General features: G+C 40.8%; 1 protein-coding gene across 1 annotated transcript in view; it reads left to right on the forward strand.

Moving 5' to 3' along the window:
• The first annotated feature begins 198 nt into the window (after window positions 1–198).
• Lhfpl1 (LHFPL tetraspan subfamily member 1) overlaps window positions 199–14,678 on the forward strand; it is a 36,247-nt gene continuing 21,767 nt past the window's right edge. The window contains exons 1-2 of the mRNA XM_028773892.1: window positions 199–350; window positions 7,733–8,351. Of these exons, the coding sequence (XP_028629725.1) occupies window positions 7,970–8,351 (382 nt within the window). The 5' untranslated portion in view covers window positions 199–350; window positions 7,733–7,969. The remainder of the gene's footprint in view (window positions 351–7,732; window positions 8,352–14,678) is intronic.

Consider the following 14,678-nt stretch of genomic DNA (forward strand, 5'->3'; position numbering starts at 1 on the left):
AGAGAGAGAGAGAGAGAGAGAGAGAGAGAGAGAGAGAGAGAGAGAGAACTCCAACCCTTGGCAGCGGGATGTGGGTGGTGAGAGAGTGCCCGCTGAGCTGGTTTCTGCTTCAAGTGCCTGCATGTCAGAGGGTGAGTTTGAAGCCTCCAGCATAGTTGGAGTTAATTCCCATTACGCTGGACTCCTCCCCTCTCTCCCAAAGGTAAAGCAAGGTTTTCAGGCATCATTGCAAACAGCAACTGGGAATCCCATCCCCGTCTGACAAGCTGTGAGAAGTTCTTATTTTCTCTCTCTTCTCAAATCTGAACCAGGCGAAAGGGAACAAGTCAATCAGCCTTCGTGGCTAGAAGGTAAATATGCAATTTGGCCAAATGCAACTGAAGCAGCTGGAAAAAAAAAACCTGCTTTGCTCTCCCCTTGCTCAGCCCTTCTTCCCTGCTTCCTTTCTCAGGCTTCCTGTCCTTTCATGTCAAAGCAGAGAAGTTGTTTTTCTTCCCAAGGGCAGCCTGGTGTATTTTTACTTCCTCATAGTTGGTTGTTTGCATAGTCTATGAGGGATCAGTGCTGGATTCTTATTTCATATTGACAAGGTTTGAAGACCTAAGGGTTAAGAGCAAGCTGCATTCCCCCAAGGGACTTGGTAACCTGAGGAGAGGAAGGCAGACTTTCTCTGGGAGTAGAGGGAGGGATTTTGTTCTGACTTGTCTATCTAAGTCAAAAACGGATCTGATTTCCCGATGTGGTGATGTGGTAGGGCAATGTCTTAGACTAGCCTAAATTGAAATTACTGGACTGAAACAAGAATCAGGTTAAACTGAAGTGCAGATGTTGAGGTCAGTAGGGCTGGAGTTAAATCATGGCATTCATTTGGTAGCTGGAGTTCCTACTATGTGCCACACTTGGTGATTTACAAGGAAGCCAAAAGGTGTTAACTATTAATCCATGCTAAGAAAGAACACTTAACCAAGTGGTTTTATTTTTTGGTGGGAAAGTAAAATAAAAGCCCAGGAGCAACAACTGATAGAGGGTTTTCAAGGAGACAGGATGGGGTGGGGATGATTTTCTTCTGAGTAACATCAAGTTATCTCTATTTTTCAACAATGCTGTCTTCTTTGCTAGCCTGGAGGATAATTGATACCAATCCTGTTGATATGTAATACATACCATGTATGTTATATTTTACTTGTATTTCATGCCATTGTTTCCAGTTTAGATGAAACAGAAACCCAAAGGTTTGAAGTGATTTTCCCCCAACCCCTATATTCACGCCACTTTAAGGAGAAGACCTAAGGAGTCTACATCACATTTGACTCCCGAAATATCACTCATTTCCACTAAATGAGTGTTCCCTCAGTCCTGAGTTTCCATCAGAAAAATTGCAAATTCTCACGAACTCTAGTTCGATGAATCTCGTAGGGAGAAGGCATTCACAACTTTCTACTTTGAAAGAGCATCTCAAGTGATTTTATTGCAGGAGAGTTAGAGCCCCTAATTCAGAGACCCTTTTGACATACCATGCTGCATCCTAGCTATTTTGAGCTGAGTGCAAAACCATATAACCTGCCTTCTAGTTAGCTGTGGTGGCATTTCATTCTAGGACCTGGAATAGAAGGTTCATTCCACAGCAATAGCAGGTTGCAGTTATGAACATAAGGTGGTGGAAAATGCATGCCTTTCCAATCACTCATTCCCTTGCTGATAGACTCTATCCTTACCTTGAAAGAGCAACTGAGAGGCAGCTTTGCATTGTCTGATGGTGTGTGGGAGATTCCCTACACAAGCAGACCACCACTGAAGATAGGGTACTGGGATTCTGTGCAGCTAGATTCCTACCCGGTTGATAAAGCACAGACAGATAAGTGTTCAGGAAGTGGCACTTCTGGGTCAGGAGATGCTCATATGAAATTTCAGGAAGTCACTTGAGTTTCTACATTTTCGACGTCAAACATTAGAGAAAGAGAATGGCCTAGTATTTAATGTAGCATTTCTGTTTGTTTCTTTTGTTTTGTTGGTAAACTCTTCCCTCCTCTGCATAGGTAACTCTGTTATGTAGTTGACCCTCTAGGTTTTTGATTAAGTTGATTGAGTGTGCCTCAAGGGTTCAGGATCTTGGCTGTATCAAAACAACCACCTCAAATGTCTACATTTTTGATTGCTTGGTTAGTTCTCTGTATCCACTTACTCTCTGGCTTCCTGGATTGAAGCTCATATTTGCTTGTAATGATCTGTACCTTGGGATGATGAGATCCAAGTAAATAAACAAACTAACCCAACCCATCTGGTTGTGCAAGTCTTACTATGATAGACAAAAGAGAAGGGATGGGTGAGGCTGCAGGCCCAGGAGACATTTCAGCAATTTTGAAAGCTGAGCTAAAATACTGTGAGATGTTTGTATAGTCACAAAGGTATAGGTAGAGAATAAAGCCCATTGAGCGACATCATCTTGAAAGAGAATCAAGCACAGAAAACCTTGGAGCAGCTGTTACTGTAGAGGAGGAAAAGCTTCAAAGAACATAACTGGCAGAAAAGGTTGTCGGGAAATGATTTGAATATGGTTTATTTTTAAGGTTGTTTTTAAATGAGAAAGGTCTAGAATGGGTAGACTGACTATGTCTGATACCCAGCCTGATATAAGAGGCTATTAGACATGTATGTCTGTACATCTGGCTCATTTCCTAAGAATATATCAACATCAAGGAAGTGTACATGTAAAGGCTTGGCGGGTAGGAAATACACACTGCCTAAGAGCTGAGGAAAAAGACTTGTCCATGTTTCTTTACTTATACCAATACCAATAAACCTATTCCTCATATAAGCATGTTTGCAGCCATTTTTGAACAGCACCTACAGCTCAGACACTGTTTTGTCTGACTACTGCTGTCCTTGGGAATCGTTTTACTTCCTTCTAACTCAGAATACAATGCGCTCTAATGGGAATGAAAAGATTGGTGTCCCTGTATCAGTTTGAGGGATGGAAAAATATACTAATAAAAGAATACATCATAGCAAAGTAAATGTTTTACCCATCAATGCTTGGCCAATGGAAGCACTATGGTACTGCTTGGTTTTTTTATTTTTTGTTTATTTATTTTTTTAATGCAATATGTCTGTAAGGCTAGCTATTTCAGGGGCAGAGAAACAGAAACAAAGTTGACAGGGCATTAGGATACAATGAAGGATGGCATTGTTTGCTATAGTTATTGAGGTGAGAATAAAGTGACTTAACCAGCTTCTGGGAATGTACTTGGACTTGGACTTTAGGAGACTGTCAGAAAGGGGATTAGGCTATTGCAAATGATGCAAGTAAAACTGGTTACTAGACTGTGCTTCCCTGCTCAGCCACTGTGAATGTGTACACATACCCCACATGCTCTACGAGTTCTCTGCCTGAGCTGTACGCTCAGCCCACTTTTATTAGTCCTCTAGAAAATAAATGAGAAACCAAACTCCTGCAATCTAGTCAGTGACCTGGTAAGTCAAGAATCCCTGATTTAGAGAGAGATAAGGCAAAAATGTACACATCTCATCTTTCTAGTATTGAATTTTCTGGTCAGTTTTAAGTTCATATCACATGAGTTATGGAGAGAGCCTATTAGGGAATTGTCTATGGCAGTGATTCTCAACTTGCTATCCATTGACAATGTTGGCTTGCAATGACTCTAATTCTAAATAATGCTGACCATCTCAATCCAAGTAGTTTTGGATTTTCTGAATTTGTCACAAAAAATTCCACATTCCAGAAAACCTTCAGTCCTGAGCAGCCTTTGCTGCTCACACCACTCCTTTTTATTTAATTTTATTAATTTTTTACTTATTCACTTTATATTCCACTCACTGCCTCCCTCCCAGTCATAATACCCCCACATGATCCTTTCCCCCTTTCCTTCTCTGAGGAAGTCCCCCTCCAGGGATTCCCCCCACCCCTGTGCTTCACATCTTTGTAAGGCTAGGTGCTTCCTCTCTCACTGAGGCCAAATAAGGCAGTCCAGCTAGAAGAACATATCCCACCTTCAGGGAACAGTTTATGGGATAGCCCCATTCCAGTTGTTCAGGACCCACATGAAGATCAAGCTGCATATTTACTATATATATGTGGGGAGGCCTAGGTCCAGCCCATAGATGTTCTTTGGTTGGTGGTTCAGACACTGAGAGCTCCAAGGGTCCAGGTTAGTTGACTCTCTTGGTCTTCCTATGGAGTTCTTATCCACTTTTGGGTCTGCAATTGTTCCTCCTCCTCTTCCATAAGTGTCCCCAAGCTCCATCTACTGTTTGGCTTTGGGTGTCTGCATCTGTCTGAGTCACCTGCTGGGTGGAGCCTTTCAGAGGACAAGATGCTCCTGTCTGCAGGCATAACAGAGTATCATTGATAGTGTCAGGGATTGGTGCTTGGCCATGGGATGGGTCTCAAGTTGAGCCAGATATTGTTTGGCCTTTCCCTCAGTCTCTGCTCCAATCTCATTCCTGTATTTCTTGTATAAATTTTGAGTCAAAAATTTGTGTGTATGTTGGTGTCCCTATCACTCCACTTGGGTTCCTGCCTGGCTACATGAGGGTTCACACCACTCTTAAGGAAATTCAGTTTTAAAGTACTTAATTTAAATTCTAAAAGACAGTGAATTTTCTTTAGCTAAGTACATTTATATTAACATTTAAGGTTTTTGTTATACTTTGGCTTCAGAATTCCACTATTGAAACAAAATCAAGGTGGTATTAGTTGGTAGTATTATATTTCATTTAACAGCCTTGTTTTTCACAGGTGAGGTCAGTGTTGTATTAGAAACTTTTTCTCTTTGTCCATTCTCATATATCTGAGACTGTGTCATGCTGTATAGCCCAGGATGGCTTACTCTCTCCAGTCCTGTGAGTTTGTGTGTATACCACTATGCTGGGCTTGTCCCTTTCCCTCTATCATAGTCTGAAAGCACTATGTATAAGAGCACTGCTTATGCTCTCTTCCTCTGTCTCATCATCTCTACCATTCTTCCTAGTTGTCATGCTGGAACTTTTGATCTCAAGATAATGACGTCGATGGGAGACATTAATTCAGACTACAAGTGCAGGGCTTGAAGCCGCCTATGCTCTTGTTACACACCATGTCTTGAGAAATGGGCAATCCTCTTAACTTCTCTGCCTTTGTTGTAATTCTTCCACTCCATCTGAAATACTCGTGAAACTGTGGATGTGAAACCATGGAAGCTTTTAAGTGTAATAATACAGGGTGATATTATAATCTGGGGTGCATAGAACATCACTACATAGGAAGAGAAGGTTGTAGGTAGGGGAGTGAGAAATGATAACTTTTATTGAATCATTGTGTATCTTTGGGAAAGTCATTTGGCTTGCTGAACCCCCAGTTTGTTTATTTGTAAATGGATGGCTACTACTTTTCATACAAACCTAAGAAGATTTATGAGCACAACAAATGAAATAATGGATCTGGAAAATGTTGTGATGATGATGCCAATAGCTGTTTCCTAGCTTTTGCCTTCTCCCCATCTGGTCTAGGCATCTTCATTAGGAAAGAAGTCCATCATGGGGCACTGACTACGCATTTCATATTCTTACAAACTCCAGCCTAACAAAGCAGATACATTACCTCATTGTGGTAAAGCATACTTGACTTCTAACAGCAATTACTCAAACCAGTTCCATTCTTTCCCCGACTAGCCTTCAATCCCTCACCACATCTTTCTTTCATTCCCACAACTCTCAGGCAAAAAGCCTCATCCTCAGGGGACCAGATCGTGGTAGTTTCTTTTCAAACCTTAACATTCCAAAGTAAGCACCTGCAATTTATGATCTCGACTGTCTTTCTGCACGAAAACACACAGTATAAAATACACATGTATCAAGAAGGGAAACATGATGGAGTGTGAAAACAGAGCATAATACTGGGAAAAAATAACTAGATTGTGGTTTGTCTTATGTACCTCACTAGCTTTACTCTTGGATAAAGAACTTCCTTCTCATACTCACATCTAAAAAATGATGGGGGAGGGTAAGTTAGCACTGAGTGGTCCCCACACTCTGGTCTAGTAATCATCAGATCAGGTTTCTGGTTCCGGTGTGTCTGGTTACTAACTATGACTGGAAAAAAAATCACTTCCTACTTTGCTGAGCCAAACTCACCCATATGTAAAACCAGAAGGCCAAATTAAGTGATTCATGAAAGTTTCTGCCGATCTGGGAGATTGATGATCTTTTAAAAAAGAAGTTCATTAAGCAAACATGAATTATAATACCTACTCTGTGCCAAGCACTATTTGATGGGCTTATAAAATCACTTACAGCTAGATCCCCAAACACAGGTGATGCTTGCTCCTGTGGGTCTCCAAAAGTGGCATTACAGTGGTCTCCTACAGGTAGTCTCTGACACTTCCTGTGATTTTGGTCCCCAATTTTCAGTATTACTACTTATGACTCTAAGCAGTGGTGGTGAATCAGATATTTCTGAAACATTCCACCATCTGCTTGCTTAGTAACAGTTAACAGTGCTTTCATCAAGCTGTAGTGTGCTCTCTAGCTGCATTAGTAGAGAAACTAGCCAGAAAGCAATGGCAGGTTAATGGATTGGAAAGGAAGTGGTCGATTTTTGACAGAGGAAATCTGGGAAAGCCATTTGTGAACTGGACTGTGGATACTAGCAGTGGAAAGCCGGTATCCTGAATCTAAGATTACTTGTTCCAAGGGAGATCTTGAAAGATCCATGCATGCATGCACACGTGTGTGTGTGTGTGTGTGTGTGTGGTGTATGTGGTGTGTGGTGTGTGTGTGTGTGTGTTTTGTGTGTGTTCCCTTTCCAGAGAAAGACTGATTTTGAAATATTTGGAAGGTGAGATGCTTTCTTTGCTGTATCCAGCAGGGGATGTGGATGATTATTTTGGTATTTTAGGTGTGAGGGTCGCTGTAGGTATGAGTGCTGCTGTGGGTGTGAGTGCTTGTGATGCTGTGAGTGTGACTGCTGCTGTGAATGTGACTGCTGCTGTGGGTGTGAGTGCTGTTGTAGGTGTGAGTTCTGCTCTAAGTGTGAATGCTGCTGTAGGTGTGAGTGCTGCTGCAGGTGTGAGTGCTGCTGTAGGTGTCAGTGCTGCTGTAGGTGTGAGTGCAGCTGTAGGTGTAAATGCTGTTTTGGGTGTGAGTGCTGCTATGGGTGTGGGTGCTGCTGTGGGTGTGAGTGCTGCTGGCTGGCAAGTTGCTCCTCAGTTCTATTGTGGAAAGTGACCCAGTGATGGATATGGGATACAAAAACAGGCAACTTTTTTTTCTTTTTGTTTTTCAAGGCAGGGTTTCTCTGTGTAGCCCTGGCTGTCCTGGAACTCACTCTGTAGACCAGGCTGGCCTCGAACTCAGAAATCCACCTGCCTCTGCCTCCCAAGTGCTGGGATTAAAGAAAACAGGCAACTTTTATCCTACCAGTTTCACTTTGGTATTTCTGTGGAAAGCTCACATGTGGTTGGTCAGTCTAAGTCAAAATGAAACATCTTAAACTGCCCTCTCACAATAAAGTAAGGGGCAAGTCTGTGACTTGTTTCACTGTTACTTTATGAAATAAACTGAGTCACAAAGGCTTTCAGCTGGGTCCTCAGGTGCTTGGGCTAGCCTTCCTTTCAGACTCCCTTCTCACGACCGGTTCCATGTTGTATGTCAAGCATTGTAAGCTAGCTAGCTGATTAGGTTCCATTTGGGTTGCCATAGTAGTTACTAATTCAATTCTGTGACTCTTCTTCTGCAGCCTAGTGACTATAGAACTCTGAACTAGGCAGAAGGAAAGGATGATGGCAAGCAATATCTCAGAAAGACTCAAATGACTTGAGAAAATGATCTCAAGAAGCAAGAGACATACAACACACCTGTGAGTCCCAGGACCTGGCAATCTGATGAAAACAGGCCAGTGGAGTCTACATTGTAACTTGATTTTTGCTGCTGTGAACCGTCTCATCTCACCATCCTTGCACAGAAACTTGAGACCATGAGGAGCAGCCTTACTCTGGTAGGCACCTTCTGGGCCTTCCTGTCCCTAGTTACTGCTGTGGCCAGTTCTACCAGTTACTTCCTTCCTTACTGGCTGTTTGGATCACAGCTCGGAAAGCCAGTTTCTTTCAGCACATTCAGGAGATGCAACTACCCCGTGCGAGGAGATGGGCACAATCTGATCATGGTGGAAGAATGTGGGCGCTATGCCAGCTTTACTGCCATACCAAGCCTGGCATGGCAGATGTGCACAGTGGTGACAGGTGCTGGCTGTGCTCTGCTGCTCCTGGTGGCACTGGCTGCCGTCCTAGGATGCTGCATGGAAGAACTCATCTCTAGAATGATGGGGCGTTGCATGGGAGCTGCACAGTTTGTAGGAGGTAAGACTGTCCAAGGGATGGAGTGGGATGTGGAAATTTGCAGTGATGGAAGTGGGAACTATGGTATTATGGAAAAATACACTTTTAACTCTTTTATGTTGTTTGAGTCCAAGGCTATGAATAAGAGTTTCCATGAAATTCACTGAGAATTCACAGAGAAATGATAGTCGATAGAATTGATATTAATGGATTTGTCCCTTTTTGTCACTTAGAAGGTGTTCACTTAATGATATTGTCTAAAGTAGATGTCAGTGTAGAAGAAAAAGAAACAGTGATCAGTAGAGGTGGGGTGAAATAAAGGAGACCAGACAATAGACATAAAAATATAGTTAAGTAGGAAAAATATATTCTGGTTCTATAGTGCAGTATAAAAACTGTACTCAACAGCATTCCATTATCTAAATATATAAACTTGAATGAGAAGATCTTGAGTTCCTCTAGTTATGTGTCAGTTACCAATAAAGTAACACCAAACAGAAAACACATTTCATTACATAGTTCAGTTTAGTGCACAGTTACAGTCTATGCAATATAATAGTTTTGAATATAGCAAAATTAATAAAAAAGACTATTATCCATTTCCCCTTCCAATAACAGCATAATACTCTAGTATATTACTACTCTGACATAAAGGTGATATCTATGAGCTTTTCTCATTAGTAGTTATCTCAGAGGACAGTTATCAGAGAAACATATACACAGCTGTCAAAATACCAATTATCCTCACCAACAAAATTTACCTCTAATAGTGAGATGCTATTTATCATCTAAACAGACAACACATGGCTACTTATTGGTCTATATCCAAGGCTAGCCCCATCTGGTAGCCATTAAATAAGTTTACCCAGCTTTTTTTGTGGCTCTGATTTACCTTCTCTTGTCTTTTGTCTCACCCAGGATCCCCTTCATTTTAGTACAGTTGTCCTGGGATGCAGGTATCAGGAGGGTAGTCTAAAAAAGAGGAGAAGGCAAAGCTGGACAGATTCCCAGACGGCAATGAGATTGGCTTAATTTCACCCCAAAATAAAAAGTAAATTTAGATAGACAAATGTCTGTAAATAATTTGTGCTATTTTCTATGGTTCCATGGGACATTAGAAAAACTGCTGGTAAAACTCACTGCTGAAGTTTGTTGATACACGTTTTGGAATCCTCATCCACTCCATTCATGTCATTTCTGTTAGCATCACAGTGTGGTAAGAAAGGCCAGGAGACTTGGATTCCACTTGTTTTATGACATGGACCTACGCCTGCTTGTGCGAATGTTATGAATTTTTCTATGCTTCACTGCAATTGAACATATTCCCTGGAAATATGATTCATATCTGCATTTTCACTCTTCTCTCCAATGATCGACTGCATTTAGCTGTTCTTGGAGTAAGATTGAAAGTAATTCCCTGAGTTCATCGCTACAATCTTACTCCAAGAACAGCTAAGTGCAGTCTTATATCCTCTTTCTCATAAAGGGCATTTGTTACATCTGGAGAAATTGTAGTTATTAAAATTCAGGAAAAATGCCACTGAGAAGCCCCTAGCTTTGCAGTTCTTTCTTTACTCAGATTCACTGAAAATCTTTCACATATGTATTATTTTATTTGCATGTACATTTTAATTGTTCTACTTTTTTTTTTAAGATAAAGATTTTCTAGAGAAAAATCTTTGGTAGATTTCTACATTGGTAGAAACAAATTACTAATTTCTCATGGAGAGTTCCACGAGTATCACTAATCAGCTTTTGGCTCACATTTTACCTATATTTGCGGGCAGGCTGCCGTTAACCCACCATGTCCTTGAACATATTTCTTCAGAAAGTGAAACTTGACTGATAAGAGACATGGTGTTTCCTATCTGTTGGGATAATGTGAACATATGAGACTTGGATTAGTTTCATGACACGGTTTCTCTGTGTAGCCCTGACTGTCCATAGAACTGGCTCTGTAGACCAGGCTAGCCTCCAACTCCTGGAGATCTGCCTGCCTCTGAGTGCTGCGATTAAAGACATGTCTCACCATGCCTCACCATGCCCCACTATTTCTAGAATTTTATTTATGCCTATTATGTCCTGAGCATCCGTCACTTCTATGTAACAGCTCTGCTTCACTTGGATATCTAAGAGCATCCTGATGAAAGTTAAGAGGCTGCAAGGGTTAGAAGGCAGGAAAGTAGCAACAGCCTCTATAAAACTGCACTATTAGCAACTTCTCCTCCAAGCCCCCTACTCTTTGGTGCCTAACTGAGACTTTTATAATAGTTAAGTTTCTCTGTATAATACATCTTTGCTGATCTCATCTAAAAGATCTAGAAATCTGACTGAAAAATTTGAGGAAAGATGTAAAATGATAATGGAGATTTTGACATTTCCAAGCTGTCTAGAATAGAACTTAAGCTAGGTGACAGCAGATATTGTCTGAAAGGAAGTCAGAAATGACTCACATTTGGGTCTCAAATGACTCTGCCAACCTATATTTCCTAAGACCCTTGTTCGTAGGAATATAGTTAAAAGGTTTACATCTAGGTGAGTGTCTTTAAAATCAAGAATAATGTGGCACCTTCAGTAGTCTTAGAAAGGGCAAATGCGGTTAGATAAAATGTAAAAAGCTTCTACAGAGCTAAGGGAACAATCGGTGAAGTGATCAGAAAGCCTATAGTATGAAAGGAAATTCTTTGTCAACTCTACTTCAGACAAGGAGGTAATATCTAGACTATACAAAGACCTGAGAAAAGAAACACACATACATACACACAGATAAGCTGTCAATCAATAAGAAAGTACGAGGCAGTTCTCAAAAGAAGAAATACAAATGGCCAATGAATACATTAAAGTGGTCAACATCCTTTGTAATCGATTAATGCAAATTAAAATTGATTTGGGAGTCCATCTCTCCCAGTGACAAAGGCTATCATCAAAAAAATATGACAAGAAATGTTGTTGAGGATGTGGGAAAAGAAGAACTCTTATTAAATCCTAGCAGGAGGATAGACTGCTGAAATTACTATGGAAATAAGCTTAAAGTTTTTTTTGAAAATCTAGTAATAAGAAATACCATCTGAACTAGCTATAATAGTATTGAGCATACACCTACAGGACTACAGTTCTACTTTAGAGACAAATGTACATCCTTGTTTGTTGCTGGACTTTCTTTATGATAGTAGTAAAAGAAAATATGTTTATATTCCTATCAACAGATAAATTGTAATAAAAATATGGGTATTTACACACAACAAAATTTTACTTGACTGTATCAAAAAATGAAATAATGAAAATTTCAGAAAAATAAATGGATTCTGAATTTACATTAAGTGAGATAGTCCAAATTCAGAAATACAAATGCTGCAAGTTCTCTCAGGTGCAGGTTCTAGCTTTTAATGTGTATATAGACATTCATGGATCACACACACAGACACAGACACACACAGACACAGACACAGACACACATACACACACACAGAGAGAGAGATGTGGATGTAGATCATGAAATGAGAAAGGAGATGACAAGAAGAGATGGAGTGGGAAAAAGGTGCTGAAAAAGGGAGGGAGAGCAAGTGAACACTTGCGACCCCTAGGCGAAAAGACTATCAGAGATGGAAGTGTACAACGCTGGGGGTAGGAAAGAAGAAGAGCATACAAAGATCAACATGAATTATATTTGAAGACAATGTAATGAAATGGAATACTTTGGATGTTAGTTTAAGGAGAAAAAGAGTAAGGATATGTTGTCAGGATTATCCCCAGATGGAGAAATGATATTGCAATAGACTGCTAGACTTCTGCAGTTTCCCTGTCTGTAATTAGCCAGAAAGCAGCCACCCAAACCTCCTTTATGGAGACTGGCAACTGTTAAGGTTATATGCCATCGAAAAGAATGGTGGGGCATACTTTGGATTACCAGATTTTCTAGGATTTACTTGGCATTTGACCACTGCTGTCTTTTCAGAGCATTTGAGTCAGACCGTGAGAGAAAAAGGCTTCATTAGTGGCCAGAAAGCAACCATGGGCAGTATTTGGAGCTCTATGGATAATACACAAGCTGGCAGACAGACAGACAGACAGACAGACAGACAGACAGACAGACAGACGGATGGATGGATGGATGGATGATAGATGGATGGATGGATGGATAGATAGATGGATGGATGGATGGATGGATAGATAGATAGATAGATAGATAAGAAGATAAAGAGCTGTGGGGTTCGATTTGTGCTTCTCATGCAGCCAGGGGAAATTGATTCTGTTCCCTAAGCCTGACTTCTTCTCGGCAGCTAGTGCATTAACCGAAATACATCAGGGGAGGAGCCAATTTGTTTCAGGTCTGGATTATCTCTGCCAGACCCCAAACCACTGAAGAGATGGAAGATCCATTAAGAAATCCCTCCTCCCCCTGCCTGACTCTTGTTCCCTGGTCTGGCAGCTGCCCACAGAGATGAGTGGTGGGAAGTGGGAGAGACAGGAAGAAATAAAGAGCTGCTGGCCTGACTCATACTCAGCAAGGTGACCTGATGGGGCCCTCGGGTCCCATTTGCTCCACCTGCAACTGATCCAGCTGGCCAGGCTAGGGTCCAGAGAGTCTTCCACTGGGGCCTCTGTGCCCTGTTCCAACCAGTGAAGGAAACATCTGGCCAGGAGATTACTTCAACATTGGGGATTCTGAGGTTTTCAACCAGCTGGCCTTCAGTCCCCAAGAAAACGATCATTATTCCCATTCCCCTGTGGATAGATCTGCAAGATGTTTGTGAATTATCTTTTCTCTTCAGTGAGAACTAAACAAAGAGGGAAAAGGTGAGAAGTAAATGTAAAGGACTTCTTGGCAGGAAAAAAAGTGTAAGATGTTGGATCAGGTTACTTGAGGAAAGCCAAGAATCTTTCTAGAACAGAAAATGTATTAGAATCACCTGGAATGCTGAGAAGACCATGAACTCTCAGGCTCTCCAGTTTATTTTTCCATTTTGATATATGCATCAACAGGTGGAAAGCTGTGTGTTTAAAAAAAATATTCCCAGGGGCTCTGAAGTGGAGCCTTCCAAATCCCAAAAGTAATCCATTGCCCTGGACATATACTTTTTGCTAAAGGGATAGAATTTAACACATCCAGACAGTCACCAGTGCATATCAGTGTGTAAGATCACAACAGTATGTGCTCTGAGCTGAATCGGTGTTGGCACTGAAGGCAGATAACTGAGAAATTGATCTATCTCAGGAAATGATAGCATCGATGAAAACCATTATCTTTCAATACATGTGTACAGTGTTCAGTGACCCAATCAGGGCAATGAACGCTTCCATCATCTCAAGCATTTGATCTGTTACTTTGGATGTAAACATTTCATACCCACTACCTTACTTATTTTGAAACATAACATGTAGTTATTACATTTATTGTTAACTTATTGTCACACTAGTGTACAATAGTGGCTCAGAATCTATTCTAACTGTAACTCTGCAAATTTGTTCCATGCCAATTAAAAGAAAACCACTAACCTTTCTTGAAATTATAAATATCTTCTGATGTTTCATCAGATTTCATGCCATTTATTTTTTTATGCTGAGAAAGTATTTTAAAAGTTGCCTTCTGTTTGTAAAACAGTACTCGAGGAGGTTTGCCTACCAGTCATGTAGAAAACTGAAGTTTAGGTCCTTAAAGTACTTTTATACTCTATTATTTTGTCTGTCTCTCTGTCTCTCTGTCTTTCTATCTCTCTCTGATACATACATACACACACACACACACACACACACACACACACACACACACAGAGAGAGAGAGAGGGAGAGAGAGAGAGAGAGAGAGAGAGAGAGAGAGAGAGAGAGAGAGAGAGAGAGAGAGAAAGTCAGGTGGACTTTAACTGAGCTCTTGGTGGATTCCAGAACGCATTCTTCCTAAAAGGCAGTCATTCTTGAAAAGTGAATTCTAGAATAATAGAGCCTGTAAGGGCTGACTTTTTTTTTATTAGAAACTTCTTGCTAATAACTAGCTACATAAACTTGTGAATGCAGACATAATATCTATAGGTCTTCTTCTGTGCAGGATTTTATGACAGGAGGGGTTGGAGGGGAGACACTGAGGAGGGAAATGATGTGAGTATAATACTTTTATATGAAGTTCTTAAAATTAAAAAATCCTGAATAAATTAAAAAATAAACCCAATGTCTTAGATAAGATGCCATGATTATACTAGATGTCCAGAATTATCTCACAACCTGGCTGAGGAAGTTTCTTCAGGAGGCTAGTTACTTTTAGAGAGTATGGGAAAAGTCAGTTTGTCTTTCTTTGTCTGCCTGTATTCATGCCTTCTTTCCTTCCTTCCTTCCTTCCTTCCTTCCTTCCTTCCT

The sequence above is a fragment of the Grammomys surdaster genome, unplaced genomic scaffold (genome assembly GCF_004785775.1).
Source record: "Grammomys surdaster isolate TR1022 unplaced genomic scaffold, NIH_TR_1.0 236, whole genome shotgun sequence".
Lineage (NCBI taxonomy): Eukaryota > Metazoa > Chordata > Mammalia > Rodentia > Muridae > Grammomys > Grammomys surdaster.